The sequence below is a fragment of the Anguilla anguilla genome, chromosome 15 (assembly GCF_013347855.1).
Source record: "Anguilla anguilla isolate fAngAng1 chromosome 15, fAngAng1.pri, whole genome shotgun sequence".
In the NCBI taxonomy this organism is placed as follows: domain Eukaryota; kingdom Metazoa; phylum Chordata; class Actinopteri; order Anguilliformes; family Anguillidae; genus Anguilla; species Anguilla anguilla.
Window position 1 is genome coordinate 22178114 of NC_049215.1, and position 21079 is coordinate 22199192.

General features: G+C 38.3%; 1 protein-coding gene across 2 annotated transcripts in view; it reads left to right on the plus strand.

The window, feature by feature from the left end:
- The first annotated feature begins 13133 nt into the window (after positions 1-13133).
- Positions 13134-21079, plus strand: part of LOC118214568 (contactin-associated protein-like 5) — a 150034-nt gene continuing 142088 nt past the window's right edge. Inside the window, exons 1-3 of one of the 2 annotated variants that reach the window (XM_035394643.1) lie at positions 13136-13235; positions 13516-13538; positions 14253-14373. In XM_035394643.1, the coding sequence (XP_035250534.1) occupies positions 14334-14373 (40 nt within the window). In that variant the 5' untranslated portion in view covers positions 13136-13235; positions 13516-13538; positions 14253-14333. Of the gene's footprint in view, positions 13539-14252; positions 14374-21079 lie in introns of both variants that reach the window. The other variant, XM_035394642.1, reaches the window with a different exon arrangement.

Below are 21079 nucleotides of genomic sequence, written 5' to 3' on the forward strand. Positions count from 1 at the left end.
ATACGGGAGAGGGCTTTCATTTATAATTGGGCCATTGTTTGTCATTCAATAAATGTCTGCCCTACCTTCTCAAAACGTTAATGAGCGGTGCTTGGCTTCACATTAATGATTGCATGCTCACTGGTAGTTCCAGCATGTTTAATGTCTCCTAATTATGAAGCATGAGGAAATGAAGCTGTGCAAATATAACGTTCCCATGCAAATCATTTCAAACACAAAGCGTTCTGAATCAACGGGTTTTATGGTCCGACTATTCCGGGTCCCGCACGTGTTTAGTAGCTTAAAGGGCTCCGTAAAAATCATCAAGCTGTTCATTTTTGAGTCAGTGATTTCCATTCCCATCAACCCCATTGTTGTTTTAATTGCACTGGCCCCGTTAAACTGTTTGCAAATATGAAATCCAGCTCAATCATGAAATCTGAACTGACTGAACAAAAAAAAGTGTACTTGTTCTTTATATCTGTTGTATTGTGGACACAAACAACAACAAAAACAACAACAAAAGCTCGTTAAATTGAAACGGAGGCAGAAATCTTGTCTTGAAACTGCATTTTATAAACAAGCATGTTAATTATCAGAACAATTTTTTTCAATGTTTTCTGCTGTTGTATTCTCTTTTATCACATTGTGTTACAGAATATAAATGTCAAGACAAAGCTCAATTTAATTAGCTCAGTTTAATCATTAAAATAAAATTCACCTTAAATCAATTATATCACTGAAGTATTTAAACTGTAGATTGCCCACGTGCTGAGAGCAGCAGAGTAAAGGTTAGCAAACAAACACAAAGTAAACTTTATTATAAACTTATGAATAAACTTTATTTTTCGAGAGCAATTAAACTAGAGAATCTTCACAGAGTCAATATTCTCTAAATTAGAACAAAGAGTAATTTAACCACAAAGTTCAAGTTATCTGCATGTGGGGAAATGCTGCAATTATTATTATTATTATTATTATTATTATTATTATTATTATTATTATTATCATCATTATTATTATTATTAAGAAGAAGAAGAAGAAACTGCAGCATAATTTACTGCTAAATTAATTGAAAGGAATGACATATTTTGTGTGCATATTAATTTCATTGCTCATGAAGGAAAATAAACTTGCGTGAGCTTACACAATTTAAATGTGAGACCACTTTAAATCTTTTAAAAAGTACAGCCTATTGACAAATCTTGGTTTCGTACTGAAGGCAATCGGGTCAAGTACATTTCTCAAGGGTACAGCCATAGTACCCTAGGTGGGAATAAAACCCACAAGTTTGAGTTAATGTTTAGGCAACCCAGTTATCCAATCATTATGTTACTCTGCCATCTGTATTTCTAATTCACCAGCCACCACTGCTATAGTTGATGTCACGGAAAAATATTCTGTCCATTTTGTCCTCTGTATACTGTAAATGTCTCATAATTCAGCAATTAATACGCTTGATTCCAAACCCCAGACAAACCATAATGTCGTTCCACTATATAGTGAGAGCAAGAAACTGTATTTTTCTGTCCTGAGTTGAAAGCAATAACTTATGATTTGTAGAGAGTGCAACACAAATGGGATTCATAGAAAGCAGGTCTTGAAAGATACTTACATCCTGAAGGGCACCATGGTTATTACTAGAAGCTCAAAACAATGAGGAGTGTTTTCATCCTCAGGGGAGCAGCTCACAAAGCCATGCTCTCTTATCTCCTTCTTACAATGCACGCCAGCATTAAAGCTAGCATGAGAGACTCCACTAGCAACATCACCAAGAGGGGCAGCCACAGGAACAAAGTTCATAGAAAGAAACCAGCACATTGAAAGCATGGATTCATTGAGTTATGTAATCTGTACCATTGTATCACCCTTGAAGAATATTTGCTCTTATTTTTGTTGCTCACACTAAATCACAATTGCCACCAAGGAGATGTTTTATCAATTAAATTTGTTATTCATTGTTTATGGCAAGCTGCATATTTTTTTCCAAGGCTGTACAGAAGCAAATCGAACGCTCATATTCATGGACTGATTTTTAATTAAGACACTTCTGTTGGAAGGACAGCACACCTAGCCTGACCCTGGCTACCCGAGATCTATAGTCATTTCTTTCTTATCTATTAAAAAGAATGTGTGTTTGATCAAGGGGCTACAAGGGAAAACTGAATGGCAGTTCTCTCTTATGCTGAACTTTATTCTTCAGGGAGATTGTTGTGGTATTTCATGTTTGCATGCACGCAAGGATTGCCTGCCCTGCCCCGCCCCAATCTTCTCTCTCTCTGCCTCACGGGTCCCTGTCCGGCTTCATGGTGTCATCAGCACCATGGACAGCAGCCGTGACCCAGAGCTGCTCGGCATGAGCAGCCCTGCGCTGACTGCGATGATAATTCAATCACTGGGAGCCTGCCATCGCTGCTATCCATCGCCGGCTGCCTGCATTAAGGCCTCTGTGCAAGCTAAGGGGAGTTTGTTTGACTACGCTTCCCAGAGACACTCACTGATGTTATTCTATTTTCAGTGAAGGAAACCTGTGGTGCTCCTGAAGCCCTACACCTCCTTCAGCAAACTGCCCAGTCACAGCACTGCATCTGCCTCTCTGGGCCTTCTCTCATTATTGTCTTTCTCTTTTATATATACATTTTTATATAAATGTTCAGTGTTCATCAGTTAGTTAATTAAAACAGTTCACATGAGGGTTCATATGATGAGACTTACTCAGTTATCTCCCTCTGTCTAAAAGGATTACTTTTTTTCAACACATTTTTCCAAATGAATTCCAGTATGCAGATCAGTATTGATACAATTTTGCCATATCTTTCTTTGTGGAACAGGAAGTCTCCCTGATAACCACACCAGTGTAGCCTAATGGAACCACACAAAAAAGCCTTGAAATGCTGTCTAAATGCAGTTTCACACAAAATAAAAGTTTGAGTAGTGTAAGCAAATAGATTTCTCCAAACTTTAATAATGAAGTTCATTTTTGGTACATTTTTTTCACTGTAGAAACACTACCTTACTTGCTCTGTGGCGGGTTGTATCCATGCGCACATGTGTTGGTAGAGCGGTTCACTACAATAACTGGCTTGGTGGTGTGTCACGTACTTTCACTAAAAAAAGTAGTCTGTCAACTGAAACACCAAATTACTGATCAACATGGTGGGAACATTTAACATATAAACTGCTGGGACCTTTCACATAAAAATGAAACAGGATTCCTGCATCCCTTCTACAAGTTAAAGATTTTAGCCTCATAACACCCCTTTAGATGTATTGACTACAATCACCTATTTATTCTGTTTAATGCATTTTGTCTCCCTTGTGCTGTTCGTTAACATTTTAAAATATAATGCCCATGAATTGCAGTTTGTAAATGCAAATTTCTACGTGTGTACTTTAAATAATATAAAGCAATGCAAAGTAAATAATGTAAGGTCTATGCTGGTGAGGATGAGGCCTCCATTTGCACAAGAGTAAATTAAAATCTTGGGGAACCTGCATGCATCAGGTTCTGGGTGCAGATAAGAAGCAGATCCACCCAAAAAGACCTTGCCCAAGCAAACCTGTCCGCAAATCTCCTCACTTTTGTCCCTGCAAAAGTATTCATGATTAGGTTTAGGGGTATCCCATCTGTGCAAAAGGCCCTTTAGAGGAGTCTGCCTTTTTGACCCTTATCTCCATGTGGACAGATGGGGTGGGCAGGGTGGTGCCCATTGTTGGCAAGCAGGCACAACCCTGATCCCCTGTTTGACAGCAGTTGTGTTGAGGGTTGGATGTTGAGCTAGCGGTCGGCTCCCAGTGCCCTGCTCCGGTGGATAATTCTGGTGTTGACATAATGCTGCTTGCTGAGGAATGAATCTTGCTGCTGTCCGAGCTGGGGCCCTCTCTCCTTCTTTAGTCTTTTCAACTATTTACACTATCAACCTGGAACACTCACTAGATAGCAAATGGCCATGGCTGGCAGGTTTTGTTCTCCCCTTTTCAGTTTTATTGAGGCAATTTGCTCATCAGTCAAGCTGGGAACAGTCAGCCGCAGTCATCATCTAACACATAGTTGTACTGTCACACAATACTTCAAATACAAAAAAAAAAAAAAGAACTCCTCTGCTGGGGAATAACCTTTGTATGTGAAAACATTATGATGGATAAAAATTGGCCTTTTTATCCTTCTGAGCTTTCAGAACTGGGTAAAAGTAATTATTGATGCCTACTTAGAGTAAAGCAGGTGGAGACCTTCAACCTGGCAACTGTGCCTCTGTAGCCTCATTTTTAATGGGTCTGTAGTCCATTGACCTTAGACAGTTCAATCATTTTGTTGTAGATATATAGAAAAGTAGAAATAATTAATAAATTCTGATCTCTTGATATCTGACTGTCTGTTTGACTAACTCCAATTTAAAATGAAATAGCCTTGGGCTCTACGTTTGACAAAATGAGCGATTGGACTACACTTCAATCTCTATGGGAAATAATCCTTACTGCTCAAGTGTTTCTTTAAGTCATTTGTCCAATGATGCATTGACTAAGAGAAGCCACATGCTGAAGTTCTAACTTTATCTGTTGAAAATTGCTATTTAAGGTAAATATATTATGCTGAAAAATAAAATTAAAATAAACACTGAAGTGTCTTATGTGTTGACCCAGAGCAGATAGATGTTCCTCTGATATATGTTTGTAAATTAATTTTAAAAATGAAGGGATAAAAAGAAGACTGTGCTTTCAGAATCTGACTTTCCAGTAGGACTAGCAAGTATGAAGAATGAATCTGAGAAGAATAAGACTGAGCCTACAAAGTCAGCCATCAAAGGTCTCCTTTAGAAAACCATTAAAAACAATGCACTGGTTGCTGGCAGACAAATAGACTGATGGATGGATGCTTGTTATATTTTAAACCATGGCCTTTATTGTTTGAAAGTGTTTGTTGATTTGCTCTTAATGCAGTACCTGCCTACCTTCCACAGGGGAATTTTCCATTTCACATTTATACAGAGTGATGTTTGTAATTGAGATGGTACAAAAGAAGATGAAGATGTTCAGGGCATTTCTGATTCCCTTAGAATATCATAATATGATGTTTTATATGAACGGCAATCTGTGAAGTGCTTTAGGGCAGTTTCTTCATCAGAATTCTTCCTTAAGCCAATCACCGATTGATTGATTATGAACTTTTCTGTCTCTATATAAAATTAATTGTGTTCTTCTCCATTCTCCAAATAATTGTTGATTTTATATCTGCACAAATACTAAAGTTTTATAGGTTTAGTGCCATGAAATATCTTACCATTTAAGGCCACCTGAAACTAAGGTTTCAGGTCTGTGTAGTTAAGCACAAATGAAAAATACATTCCCTAGAGAATGGCATTAGCTGGACCATATGTGAAGAGGATTAGATCTGCAAATTGTCTATTTAAAGTTATGGATAAAGGAGAATGACAAGTGATTGTCTACACAGCAATGTTTTGAGAGGAAAAATAAATATCAGCACAAATAATTTTTCTTCCCTTAGCTATAGAGATTGGATCTCATTTCTTTCTCTGTGTGGTTAACATTCAAATTTAATTGATAATAATTTTTTGATAATTGAAATTTAGAAGTGTCTACCATGGAAGCAATGTTTCATTGCTTGTCTTGAATGTTCAAATCATGTTTTCAGGCTCAAAGAAACAATGTATAATGTTTACTAGGTGGAACCAAAGATTCTGGATTATATCACAATAAATCCGAGACCAGACAAGTGTTTAGACAGCTTTTCCATTCAAGTGAACTAGATTGTCATTGAATGAAACAGCATGAGCAGAACAACCATTTTTGTTTTCACATTCTTTTTGTAAAAAGGATACATTTACACATTCCATCATGTAAGTATATTTACTATTTTTGTATGTACATGTGATATGTCTAGAAAGCACTGACTGTTCGTCTAGGTAGCACTGCAGTGGTCACTCCATCTATTTTCCTCCATTTATGTTTATGAGCCATGAGTCTTTTCAAAGCATGTGTTTCCAGAGAAAGCTATGAATGGTTTAAGATGTATCCTCTTAAAATGACATTTGTTTGTTTTCTACAAATTTAAAAAATACATTTTCTTTAAAGGTAATATTTTCAACAGTACCATGTTGCAGGGTTGGCTGGTGAGACTTGGACTCATTCCAACTTGTGAAACATTCAAACGCCTACTCTTCTCTCTTAAAGATCCTTTCTGTTCCTCTGCAAATACGCCATTGCTACCATGTGACTGTCATAATGTACTTCATAAGTAATGCACTCTATTCTGTCAAATTGCTTGTCTTTCCCAGTGTCTTCAAAATGGAAAAAATGGCTAATGCCTCACATAATGTTCTTCCTCCTAAACCAGAAGATCTTTCATTTAGAATAATTCTTGTATTTTCATTTTAGACACAACATATGTGTTATTTTTATACAAAGTATAGCACAACTGATGCATCAGAAAGTGTGAAATTGACTAAGACTGGAACACTCCCAGATTTCCATGAATGTGAGAATTGAGCCTCCTCCAAAACTTAATGTGTTGATTTTATTAAAGGTCCAGGCAACTGGAATCAAATTGTGGTTATATTCCAGAGAAGTGACAATTTGTTGTCTTCTTAATATTTCTTGCAAGTTGTTAACCCAATTATACCCGTTAAATTGCAATAAACACTATTAGATTACCATGACTTGTTCAGCAGACAAGGACAGGGTGGGCATTAACATCAATATAACGTCATATGTAAACCATTACTCGTTGCTAGCTAGGTTAGAGCCGGTTAGAGCAGTAACCTTACACTACCAGACCAAACAAAAGAAAGTGACATAAACTAGGCTTTACCACCATATAGTTAAACTTGAACATCGTTAAATGTCTCAATAGGGGTCTCAAACCCTGGAGATTACATGCGTCAACAGATTTGATTCCGCATATCTAAGCTTGAAAGCTATTTAATTGTTGCTAGCTAATGGTTGGCCTACTTACCGATCCAACGTCTTCCAGGCAATAATGGGCACTGCAAATACTAACTGTACGAGTTTTTGTAATATTGCAGTGCCCATGGGCTCCAGAAATAAAACCCATTTCTTGTATCTTCATTTTTGTGAAAAGAAAAAAGCATCTTTCTCTGCATCCAGAGAAGGGGGAACATTTTCAACTCAGCTTGCCTTACCTGCACAAAAATGGCAAGAGTGCCATTTACATATCACATGCAGAAAAGATTTCACTGGACTTTTTTGTTATGTAACTAACACCCCGTTAACCCAGCCCACTGAAAATCTGAATCCGCTTTTTTGCAAGAATCATTTTTAAATATTTACTTGGCAGTTTGTGAATGCAAAAAAGTATTAAAACAACAAATCTGCAAGCTCAAGCACGTCAGGTTCAGTGCAGCCGGCTGTGTGTGTGTGTGTGTGTGTGTGCGTGCGTGCACGTGTGTGTGTATGTATGTATGTGCGCGCATGAGCCTGTGTGTGTGCGTGCACATGCATGTGTGTGTGTTTTTGTGTGAGGGAGAGGTGGCAGAGATAAAATGGCAGAAGAAACATTCATACATATTTATAAAAATGTATACATTTTTAAAAACTGCTTTGCTTTTTGACAGCTTGCTGGACGTGCAATGCCTTAATGCATATTTGTGCCAATTATTTCATTTTTTCTGTCATTTTTAACTGGTATTCAGTTAAATTATAATTAACTATAAATTAGACTGCATTTCATTATGATGTGCATAATGCCCATTTCCTTTGGACAAGCTAAACAATTGGAAATCAACACTTAAATCACACACTGTATTGTTATTTTGTGCATTGTATATTGCACACTGTATAAATCTGCGGCAGCAGTATATTGTGTGCCGTTCGATTCTGAATAATTGTGGTTGTTTTGTGCTTAATAGGCCCTGCCTTGTTGTTTTGAGAGCTATTATATTTCACGCTGTGGAATTATCTCATGTGCTATTCTGTTCTGGGGGCTGGATGTTTGTAGTCAGGACTAAATTATGGGTCATTTCATGAGTTCAGGCACCCCCATTTGATTAAATTCAAAGATTCAAACAAAAGGCTTTTGGGAATTAGTTAGGACAACTGTAATAAGAAGCATGTAAGAAATGCACAGACTCATACCTCATACATGGCACATAAACAAACAGAGGAATAGGACATCTCTCTTGATGTGGCTCACAACTCAAGGGGAGGAAAGAGAAGTGGAGGGAGTAAAAAAGAAAAGAAAAAAGAAGAGAAAGGGCTAGGATGATAATTCCTGTAAGCGGTGAGGGAGAAAATAAGGGAGCGTACCCAATCATGACCAGAGGATTACAGAAATGAAGAGCACTCCAGAGGAGAGACTGAACAACTTTGCAGGAGGGCGTCAATATATATATATATAAAAATACCTATGGCTACAAAATAAAAACACCAAGATGACTGGCCAGTTTCAGTTTTTGGGTGACAAATATGGGCATGATGGGAGTTGTAGTTCAGAATGTCTGTGAGATAGAGTAGAGCATCCCAAACTTGGTCCTGGGGATCCACTGTGTACAGTATGCTGGTTTTTCTTACAACCAATTTTCCAACCAAAGTACTACACTGTGTTATTTGACCAAAATAATAATAATTGAGGTCAAATAAAGTTGAACAGGTGAGGCTTGCTACCAGTTGCCTTGTCTTTTAACTCTTCATTATCCACAAATGGTTTAGTTACAGTGACCAGGTGTCCACTCAGTCAGAAATTAGGAATCAACTTATTTCACCTGCAAGTCTAATTGAATCCATTAAAGATGTAAAGAGGAAGAAAAAAAAACGTGTCCTGGGGTGTGAATAGGGAACATTGGTTATTCATAGTTATTTCTGACATAATATGAATAATATGACTGCCATTAAAAGTTCCATATAAGGATCAATTTGCAGCTTGTTAAAATACAGAGGTTGCAATAAGAGCTGGAATGAAAACCAGCATACGCAGTAGGTCCTCAAGACTGAACCAGAGAGAGGTCCGATGCAAATAACCATGTTGAAAAATCCATATTCAACTGTCATGGGACAAAATATGCAGTGTGGCATGGATCTAGGCAGTGCAGTGTCATTAGAGCTTAGTCTAAATATCTTTCTTAAATATCAAGTTGCGTTAATTGATATGTAAATCATGAGGTATCAAAATTGTCCTGCATAAGAGGATATTTAAACATTATTTGGGGCTGTTAATTTAATTTTCCCTTTTTAAAAGCATCTTTTCACCTATTTGGTTTGAAGCTTCCAGTTATTTTTTAAATTAAACCACCCATCAACAACAGCAACAACAACAATGATTAGTTGAATAGACACAGTGGGTGTTCTGCCTCTGTAGACTCCTGTTCTATCTGCTGGTGACAAGTGCCTTCACTGCCTGAGCCACTGAGTTTACTTTCTGAGGTGACGGTACCCCTGAAAAACCAACTGGGTAATATCCTCAGCTTCCAATTGCGGGGAATTGTTCATAGCACTGCAGGTGAAACTTAAAATGATGAACAGCAATAATGCTGTTTCACTCTCTTTTCACTCTCTTCCTTTCCACGAAAGAACAACACAAAATGTGTAATGAGTTTTATATGTGGGAAGTCTGTGGACATTAGTTCAACACTGCTGCTTGAGACGGTCATTAGACTTGTTTTGCAAAATTATCTCTGAAAGGTTGTATGCTAATGAAAGGTAGATGCTGCAGAGTAAATTGAGGGATATCACAGACTGTTGACCAAAGAGATGAAAACATCCTTCTGCAATAAAATGTTTCATGACAGTTAAAATGCTAGGGATGTTAACAAATACTGTCACCTTGCTTGCAAGCTGTCTTAACAGGAACAAAAGAAAAAAAGATAGTGCTGCAGAGAGAGATACAGTCACTCTAATGCCAGATGCTTATGAGAAGCCTTAGAATTTAAGTTTATGGTATGTTCACCATGTTTTAATACTTCCGTTACACAATTAAAGACTGGAATCCAGTTAGCACTGCAGCCCTGTAAGACTGGGACAGCTCGACTCTGACAAGCCCATTACCCACATCATGCACACCTAGTTTTTTTCTTTTAAAGGACAGATGGGCACATTCTTAATTGAGTGTGGCAAAACAAAGTTAGTTGGCTGACATGCAGAATTTTATATTTGGTCCTCTAGAATGGAAGGACCCCCGATGCCTCGCCAGCTGATAAAGCCTGAGGGATCATCCAGCAGGAGGGGCTTGAGCATCCATCAAAGAAACACTTATGACTGGGAGTGACAGGAGTCCCAATGGAATTCCCTTGTCCCCCTGCAAGTATTTGGAGAGCACTGGCGCAGAGTTGTTCATTAACTTTACAGAGCATGGACCCCATAATCAGAGCCTACATAAAATATACAGCCTGTTCGTCTATTGATTCTCAGATATTAGGTTAAAGGATTGACTTAATTTCTACTGTTGCTGCCCCTTGTGTCTACTTTTGTTCCTTTAAATGAATGCAAGCAGGCAAGCATGATGGAATTAGGCAGCCTCCACAATGAGGCAGCTAGTCATCTGATGGACACAGCCTGGGTCAAAATGTTCATTTTCTCATTATTGTACAATTTAACTGCAGACATTTTGAGAAAAAAAAATGGTCTACAATGGTCATTTGAAACAGCTAACATTTAACTGAGAAGGGACTAAGAGGATAACACTTCTCAGGAGGTTACCAACCCCCCATCTTTGGCACCCCCAATATCCAATTAAACACAATTTCCTGTGGGAGAAATTGCCACAACCAATTATAGCACACATTATTTTGTGGGGGCTAATCTCATTCTGTTTCAAAAAGACCTGCACACTGCAGACACACACATAAATAACAGGCAATTTGTGAAGAGGGTGTGTCTATATGACAGACCAAACTGATTACAAGCGATGGAGTACATAATTCATCAGAACATATAAAAACTGTTTGTTCACAAAGCCACAATTATGAAACAAATATAGATTATTACTTACAGTAAATATGCATATCACAAAATAACATTTTGGTTTTCAATTATGTCTCATAAATTAAAATGTACATCAATGGACATACATCACAGAAAAGTAATCCACAGTGCATTGGACTGTTTTTGTATCACAAAGAGCAGTAAGTCTGATGTAACATGTTTTGCGTAACATGTTTTGCTACAGTAATATACTGTCACTGACTCGCAAGAGGAGCAATCTCGACCAGTAATCTCATGCCATTTCTGATGTGATTTCTTAATTTTTTCTACAAAGTTTGCAGTCCTACTACCCAGAAGTTAGCATTTTTGAGCCATGGGTTCCCGATTTCCCATGCCATGGGTCAGATTTCCAATGCTTTTTACCATAGGTATTTAGTTTTCTGCCGTAAATAAGGTCTGTGTTGAACGTAACAAAGAGAGTTTGACATTTTGTTCTACAAGATAAATTACTTATCATTAATATCTCAAAAGTGGATTTTGAAGCTGTTATGTGCTTTAAAAAGTAAGTAGCAAACAAGTTGCTATATTGAAACCACAACAATGGTCGAATTCTGGCAACTGCCACTCACGTTTCCATACTAGCCCGCAGGCGACAACACTGAACAAACTACAGAACACTGGTCTTATTTTTTCAGCACTGAAAATGGCAACCCTAATGTATGGTGTAATCCCTGCGTTGGGACGCCATGTTCAGTTTCATAGAAGGAGTTGTGTGGGTAGGAGGGATGCTCCTGTCATTCCTGGTCAAGTAACCAATAAAGATATTATGTATGGGAAAGAAATGTGGAACACCCACATAAAATGGCCTGTTCGCCTTGAAGGGAGGGAGTCAGTGCATGTATTATTTTGTAATTTTTTTGTAATTTTTTGTTTTGGTTGGTAGGGTTGGTAGACCTTATGGAATACTATAAAATGGTTGAAAACAGAATAAGTGGAGACCATGTCTGCTTACACTGGGGCTTTCTGGCTTTTGCTTTCACCTTAAATCAGCAACCAAATCACACTAAAGAAACCCAGTGAGGTGAGTTAACTGTGTAATCAACTGCTTTAATTGACCAATTAAGTGCAGAGTAACAACAAAATACAAGCAGATTCCGCAGCTCCTTGGGGACAAGGTTGTAGAGACCCTTTTCTTAAACAATAAGTAAACATCAAGTCAATCGATTTGTTCTGACATGGAGGGCACAGTTTGAAATTAAGTAACCTCTGTTTTTCATTTCTTATTTTATTTTATCATTTTGGCATCTGAAGCACTCCTCTTCTTTTTGTGTGACGTACATTTAGAGGCAGAAATCTCAAAGTAGGGGCCTACCAATAATATGAAAATTGAATTGATGGTATTTGCTGGATCCATATCAATGGACATTCTGTTTTATTATTTCAAACCTGCTTGAAAATGGCTGTTTCTCCACTTGACATTTGAAGAAATATGATTAATAGGTCATAGAGGGCTGACTGTAAAAAGACTATCTATCATGCAGTAGTGTGGAATTGGTAAAACTAATTTACATTTTGAGTCAAATGATTCGTGAAATCCAAAGGGATCTTCTAGAGAAACATGATATCATGAATCTAGTGGCTGTTTTTATAGATAGAACAGCTGAGCTAGAACGGCCTGAGAAAAAGACCACCCCTGGGTTTTGGTTTTGCTATCTTCTATTGAAATGGGATGCTTGATGACACAGAGTAAATGATGTCACAGAGGAAATGACCTTGGTGTTCTCTCTGAGGAAAAATTTAAGAAAAATGAACAAGTTTAATAAGTGTAGAAAAAGATGGGCATTTTTTTTAGAACAGAAAATCTTAAATGTCTCTCTCATATACAAACAGTACAGACCAACAGTATTAGGCCATCTGTAGTTAAACAACTTTGGGTAGAGAATAATTCAGTAAATATCTATGCACATATGGAATTACAAACTAAAGTACAAACCTTTTGTTATACTTTGGTTTATTATTCAATAAAGGCACACATTTTTTAGCTGGATAAATATTAGTTGTCACGCCAGATGATTGAACATACACTGAGGCAGACAAGTCATTTTTCATGCATAAAGAAGAAAAATGGGAATAAAATATTTCTAATTACTGTTTCAGCGTTTAAGTACCCCTGTAGAGAAGTTGCTTTTTAACTAGTGACAGGTTGAGAACTCTTTGTGGAAAAACTACCCACAATCCATAGCGTAGCTGTTCGCAATGAATGAAGACTTGCTACCTCTTATTTCTACGAGCATTAAGTTGGCAACTGGAAGTTTATCTGTCGGCTGTGAGCTAATGATTCACTTGTTTGGAGATGTTTGCATTAGGTATTTTACGTTATAGCCGAAGTGTTTCCTAACTGCCTCAGTTTTTTCCGGTTTTATATGATGTTTTCCAGTTCTAGTCGGAGATGGAAGCATTTTGTTTGTTTATTTATTTATTGTTGCTTAGACTATTGCTGGAAAATGTTTATATCTAGGAACCCATTGCTGAAGATACAAAGGCGTAGATATTGTAAAATATTTCTTCAATCGGACTTCTTGCTACTTGTTTTTGGCTTGGTGAATTTCTTATTTTCTTTGGTGCTGTTGTTTCTCGACACCTGAGCTGCTGGCTACAACGCCTTGAAGGTAGGCCTGGGCGACAGTACGATCCGACTGCGACGATAACGCTCGAACATGGCCACTTCGATTATTGACAAGTGATAGCCAATAGAATGTGAGGGAAATAATTGATGAAAAGTCAGTTAATCTTTGTGACATCCTAGCTGACATAAGCGGCGCTTGGGTCTCATTTGGGGAAACTATTTTTTTCCTTATATAGCCTATGCGGCTTCGTAGTCGACTGACACTCGACTTTCCCTAAAAAAAGTGGCCGGCCAATGTACATTTCGCCGTTTCTCAAGTCCGGTCTTCTAGTATTACGTTTCTAACAAGTAGATTTAACTAAACGGATTCAAGAAAAATTGTCTACATTACCTGTGCAACTAGATGATTCTGTCCACGTATCGTTGTGTCAGATTTCACATATGTCCGTTTACTTCTAGTAAATTATGAAGCTTTAATTGAAAGTGAAAGCAGGTTATTTGCCTCTTCGTGAGCGTGCACAATAAGGCTGATTTCGAAAACGGCTACCCGTGACATGACATGCAGTGGGAACTGAACCATAACATGGATATTAAAATTGGTATTTATTAATCTACGTATCAATTTATATTTTGTCTAAAAGATTGCTTTGTGCACTTTTTAAGTATTGTACCAAATGTTGTAGGCCATGCATGGTTGCAGCGTCGGTGTTAGGGTGTTTGGCGATGTTATCGCAATATTTTCTTCTGCCAACATTAGAGACATCGCCCACCCCCACTGGAAGGACACAGGCTGTCAGCGGAATAACGCCCCAAAGTAGCCTACTACTTCTACTTTTGGATGCGCTCATCCCTTCTGAAGACCATTCGTGCCTGGTTATGTGAGTAGCTACACAAGAGTCTTTACTTCAGGATCAGGATATACAGTCCCTCCCCGAGACTCCATAGACTAAAAGAGTAGTGATGGTTTTAAAATACGCCGACAGGGTATTTTATTCAGTTGGGAAAAAAACGATTTTTGATTAAAAGGTAAAAGCTATTTTTGTAGCAATTAAGCACCAACGTGTATTGGCACAACGTAGGTCAACCAGCGCGTGTGGTTAATTCACAAAATTCACAATGTCTGGGAATTTGATGTGTGATATTACATTTCTATTTACTGCGATAACAGTATGGACTATACACTACACTTTACAGAAGTGTGTTTCTAAAGTTCATTTCCGTCTTGCTTATAGTTCGGGGCAAGTTATCCCAGTCTGTCCTGCTAGCTAACTAACTTGCTATCCGATCCGATTTTTTGCAGTCATGCAATCAAGATAATTGGCTAAGCATTATTCCACATAAGAATATGATGTTTTAGGGGCATTAAGATAAACCATAATAAAACCAGAAAATACTGGTGTCAATAAACAAGGGATAGCCTATTATAAAGGATGATTTGTAATACAGATTTTAATTCAGAATATGAATGGTGTATCCAGTGCATTTAACGTATTGAATACTAAACAGGTAGACTATTCCACAGATAAGTATGCTTTCTTTAGCCTAAATCTGTAGTATTTGGTATTGCAATTAATTTGTTGTGACGCTGGTACTAGTGTAAATAAATATTTTAATTTCCTAATTTCTATGTGTTGTACTGCACATTTGAGTTTTTTGAATACATTAAAAGTATTGAGAATATTGAGATATTGCAGTGAGTTCCATAATGTTTGGGACAAAGACGTTTTTTCTTGATTTGGCTGTGGACTCCACTATTTTCGATTTTTAATCAAACATTTCACATTTGGTTAAAGTGCAGATTCTAAGTTTTTATTTAAGGGTATTTTTATACACTTTGGTTTCATCATTTATACATAGCCCTTTTTATACATAGCCCCTCATTTCAGACTCTGCTGAAAACTCTGCAGGCTCTTTTAGGCACTTCTTGGCAAACTGTAACCTGGCCATCCAATTTTTGCGGCTAACTGACTACAGCGTAGCCTTTGTAGTTCTGTTTTATGAAGTCAATAGCAATGGCAATAGCAGACTCCAAATGTGATCAAAAGGCTAGAATCAAGACTGCAGTTGCAAAAAGACAACTAACTAAAGACAACTGTGTGAATGCAATCGATTTGTGTGCGGTCCCTGTTCATTGTTCCCTGTGGAATTGATGAGTTAGAGGGGAGAGACAGTGCATATGTAAAAGCTTGGGAACAAGGGAAGGGAGAAGCAAGCGGAATTCATTATGACCGAAGAAGTTAGTTTTTAAAATATTGCACTTCGTATTTCTTGAATTACTTTCTCCATTTTGTGTTTTGGTTGTGTTGCACATTTTAGCGCTTTTTTCAATGTGCTTGTAATATGCCGTGGCACATTTTCCAATTCCTATATAACAAAACTGATACCAGTACCTGACCCCCAAGTGTAGGAAATGTGTTACCATGACGGCACAATTGTATTGTGAAATACAGTTAGATTTTGGTTCTGTGAGAAAATATGAAATATCAGAAACAGACACTCTTATTGCGTCAAGTTTCCCAGGCAACAACGCAGAGGTTGACTCAGAACAGCGCCCCGCAGAGGCTCCCAAGTCAAATGATATAACAGCATTTTGTTGCCTGGCAGCCCACCAGGTTTGTACAATTATAGGGGAAACTCTGAATATGGAAATCAAAGTGCAAATATTTTGTATCTGACAGGCAAATGAAAACCACCTCTTATATTACAAATAAACAATATACCATTTTTTCTTCTCTTTTGATTGACAGGACATAATTGGAGCTGACCATCGGTTGTTTTCAAACCATTGACTGATGGCCGATTGCAGTATTATCAGCCAAAATAACGATTGGTGGCCAATCAGTCGGTCCATCCCTAATAATCTTTATGAAATTAGGTCCCTGTCGGTGCTGAAATCTATGCTGTAATCCCGGTTGAGCCTGACTCTACTGGATGTCAGACTTGACGGTTTAAGGTAGTAAAAAAAACACTGTCTTTCTAGTGTTAACTTAGTTGAATGTGATTCTGTGTGTTTCTATTTGTCTTATTCTTGATCATTTCACTGAGTTACGTTAGATGTGTAATTGCGTGAATTGGTTTGCCGTGCACACATACTGCAACCGCACATGGTCTTGCTTCCTTTCCAGCAAACTCTCCAACTCAAACTCCTACTAACTCTTTAACTAACAGTCTTAACATAGTCAGTAGTGGTTGAATAATCAGCTTAGTTTTAGGTAGGCCTATTGCTTATGAGCTGAAGCAACGCGTCCTTCTCTGGCACCACTGGTAGTGATACTTCAAAACCTGTAAAAAAAAAAAAATGTAATTGGTGCCACGTGAGGTTTGTTAAAACAGACACGTTTAATTATCTATCCTCACTATTCTCTAATTAGCGGACGTATATTCACTACACTGCAGTCCTAGATTCCCAGCCTTTCTACATGCTTTTATCTCACTAAATAGAAATGCTCCATGTGCAAATATATAAAAGATGTTGGAATGCACATGGTGCGAGGTGGAGAAAAAGGCTTTGTGATGCTACAGAACAATTGGAATTAGTTGTACAGCAAGTGTACTCATTCGCTTGGTCATAGTACTGCCCTGAAGATATCGTGACTGACTTGATTAATCCGTCTTTCTCTTGCTGTTTTCTCTTTCCTGTTTTTTTCTGAAATCCAAATAGGTTTCATTGGCATAACAAAAACCTTTAACTGATTTTTATGACGCTGAATAAAACAAAATATAACTGCAAGCAGCGATTATAGGGTTCTAAGCGCACCCTTGCAAAAATGGGCCAAGAAAACATTATGAAACACAGACAAGATAGACAGGTTTTATGAGGATTGGGGTTTTGTGGCAGTAGGTAATTTATGGCTAATTTTTCGTTAGGCCATGACCTTTTTTGCATGTTTATGAATCAAAGACATCAAAAATTAGCTTTTTTTCCCAGCAACTTTGCCATGGGTTCTGTAGTTATGTGTGACACCTCCCCTAAGTAATGTGGGGCCATAGCTGCCCACCTGTCAAATTTGGTTAATTTAGGACATACAGTTTCTGAGCTACAGATAGTTTTATCCGAGAAAAAGACAGAAATCCGTCAAAAACAATAGGATTCCAGCATTAAATGCGTGGAACCCTCAAAATACACTGAGTAAAGTTTCACCCCCAACCCCAGCACAAAAAACAGAAAGTGAACAGAATAAAAAAGCTAAACTCCGATCATTAATGCAGAGCACAAATGTTATAGCTGCACTATATTTATGTGATGCCCTCTTTTTCAGAAAGTGGCAGTCAGAGAGATATTGGACTGCCAACTGTGTGGTGTTTAGCCTCTTCGCCCAAGAGTGTTTGCTTTTATTGTCTCTGAAACTGGTAGATGTAGGAGCAATCGTCCCTGATGAAGAGGTAACTGGACCAGGGAAGTGGAAAGTGGACCTCTGTTTCAACCCCTGCCTGTGCAGCACTCACATAGACTAGTTTATTTTTCTTGTTTTCACTCTCTTTCCACTCACTCCTTCGCCCTCTAATATCTAGATGGATGGAAAAACAGATGCCTCTGTTTAGCTTGTTTATTTAAATTTCATTTGTTGAATTAGTTGAACAAGTATTTGTAAATTGTGTTTTAATATGTGTACTTTTACATACATGCGTACATACATACATTTTATTGCTTCTTTTTCTTGTTCATAATGTCATTAATGCTAATAAACATAATATACTAATCTGACTTAAAAGAATATATTCAAAATGTAGTATCCTATGGTATTTTGGTCATGGTAATATTGACTGAGGAGAAGTACACTGCAGAGCAGAGCCAGGACAGCAGTCCCTGGGTTTCCATCTCTTGTTTATTCTGTTCCAGTTGAAGTGCTGTGGGAACATCAATAGGTTTTAAGATTAAATGGATGAGGAAATGAGAAATTTATGCACATTCAGCACAGAGGTAGAAATTTTTATGTTCTCTAAAGCTTTTCTTGCAGACAAGCTGCCTCAGAGTTAGAACTCGGATGAGAGAAGTGGTGGGACTTTGGATGCTCCAAAGCTAATCCATTACCCGGTTTTTCATCTCTGGAGATCTGAGTTTTCAAAGTCTGACTTTGATTGTGGGAAGAAATGCTAGTGAGGCCTCTTCAGAACCCTCCTCCAGTCATAGGAGGTGTCATTAAAATAAGAAAGATTTCTGTCATTTTAGACAGTCGTTCCAGCCATTTATCTCCTTAGTTTCCAGCAATTCCATTTTTTTTCTTCAGCCCCCCCCACAGTGTCAATAATACTGATTTATCTGGATGTACTAAATATGTGTCGCACAGAACACAGAGACTTACGACAAACAGGCAGTTAGAACAGTGTATAATCTCATTTTTCTGCCTGGAGTCGGTGACCTGCCAGTTGCCACAGAGAGAGGAACTCCCTTAACTGAAAAAAGCATTTCAATAAGTATTGGTTTGACACTGGAGGCATTGGTCTTGAGCAGTTGGCTGCAGGACAGTTATCCATTAATCACAAAGTGAAATTTTATAGCGTGAGAGGAGGGGCAAAATAGTAAATTATGAAAGGTTGGGGGGGTTACCGTCTCCGTTCATCACTTGATTCCAGTTTGATCATTTCGAGCAGGACTCCTGCTGTTGTATCAAAGGTTAACACGTCTACCTATGGTGGTGAAGAGGAAAGGGATATGGGCTGTCAAATTTTTTTTAGAATAAATTTGGTGCTGGATAGATTCGGCAAATTTAGATCTATGTCAATAAATATTGAGTAAAAAAGTGGTCAGTATAAGTAAGTAAGATTGATAAGCATGTCTGAATTTGAAAATGCATGTTGAACCCTGGACCACCTGATGTGTCGTTGAATATGAAACATAGTCACACTTTCATTTCAGTTTCATTCCGTTTCAATCCATCACATTGAAATGAAGGACACTGGTTGTCATCAGCGTTAATGAAATTCTACATTGTTGCTGTCCCTTTATGGTTGAATTAATTGGCATGCTCACTTCAGCTCAATAGTTTATTTTTCTTTTTTATATAAAAAAAAAATTCATTGGGTTTCTGTCACAGATAACATGAACAGTTGTGGTAAAATGGAGGTTTCAGTTGTCTCGCCAGTGCTGCAACGGAGTGTATCGGGTGAAAGGCAATTAATTAGAACTTCAGGGAGAATCAATAGTCACACAATACCCTTGATATGGGGAGATTGCTGATAACACAGGTAGGCTTAGCCACAGTGGCGCGGTCTCGCCAAAAGCAGTCGGCTTAATGTCAGAACATTAGGGTGGGGTGCGGTTTGGTTTACAAGGTGCAAGGTGCTCTGTGCCTAAGCTAACATATTGTGGCCTTGAAGTGAAAATCGCAAATATAAGTGGGGGAAAAACAACAAGTTGTGGGCCTGAAGTGTAACTGTTTTATATAATTAAGGCACCTTTTTGTTTTTTCTTGCTGCATCAGCACTTCGGAGCCACAGGTTTTTGTTTTTGTGGTTGTGGCTTGTGCTTCAGAGCCACTGTACTAACAGCTCCAAAAATAACACATGACCAAGAGACTCAGTACTGATTTATTTCACTGGGGAGGGGTTTTTACGCGTCCTTCAGTGAACTGTCACAGATTAAAATAGAATATAAAAAAGCAGAATATGAATACATTATTCTACCTTACTTGCATTAGTTTGCTTTGGAAGACGGTTATTAAATGTAGAAACGGTGCCTCACAGGGTGCAGCTGAACTCTACTTGGAATTCCTACACCTGGCATTCCTCTGCAGTCCAGTTGTTGTAATCAATGTTGAACACGGTTTAGCTATCAGTGTACACCTCAGTTATTTCTACATTTACCAGGGGCAACAGTACTGATAGTTTCATAGTGTTACGCCTTCCCAAGCTCTCTCAAACTCTCAAAAACGTATCAGAGGGGCTCCTTGTTTTAGCGATGTGCTGCAGACACAGTACAAGCCAGGTTGACAGGGGCGATATTTAGAGTGACAGCTCTGGAAAAGGTCCAGGATGCCGTATAGTCTGCGTTTAATAGCCTTACTAAGGAGCCATTGATTCCAAAAGGCACTTGAGTACGACCTCATTTCCCGTGGCTCCAAAACACTTCAAAAGAACATAATTACCAGTACATTTTAGATTACAAAAAAGGCCCGTGGAGCACAGATTTCATTAGCCTAAGAGGACCTCGAAAGTTCTTGGCTCGCTGTACTATAGGTCACAAATAAATAAGTGTGAGGTTTCGATCAAGCACCCCCAAGGACTATGATTAAGCATGCATGAAAAAAATCCGATGAGAATCGTAGCCGGTTTTCAATAAGATGAGCCAAGAAGCATTGTCTGACCAGCACGGGCTGTGTTGTATGTAATTTGTGAACCTCGTCCCTGGTGTTATTTAACCAGATGGACAGATTTAATTTAAGGGAAGCAAAAAGTAGTGTTTACTTGCTTACACTGCCTTCTAATTTGATAGAAGAATGGGGGGAGGGAGAGAGGGGGAAGATTCAGCTGATCATGCTTTCCCCCGTCAGCGCTCAGGAAAGACTCTCGGATGTCGGCTTGGGCATTCCCGCTCGGCAGGCTGGGCACAGCGGGAAGTGGCAAGCGGCAGCATTAGCTTGTGTA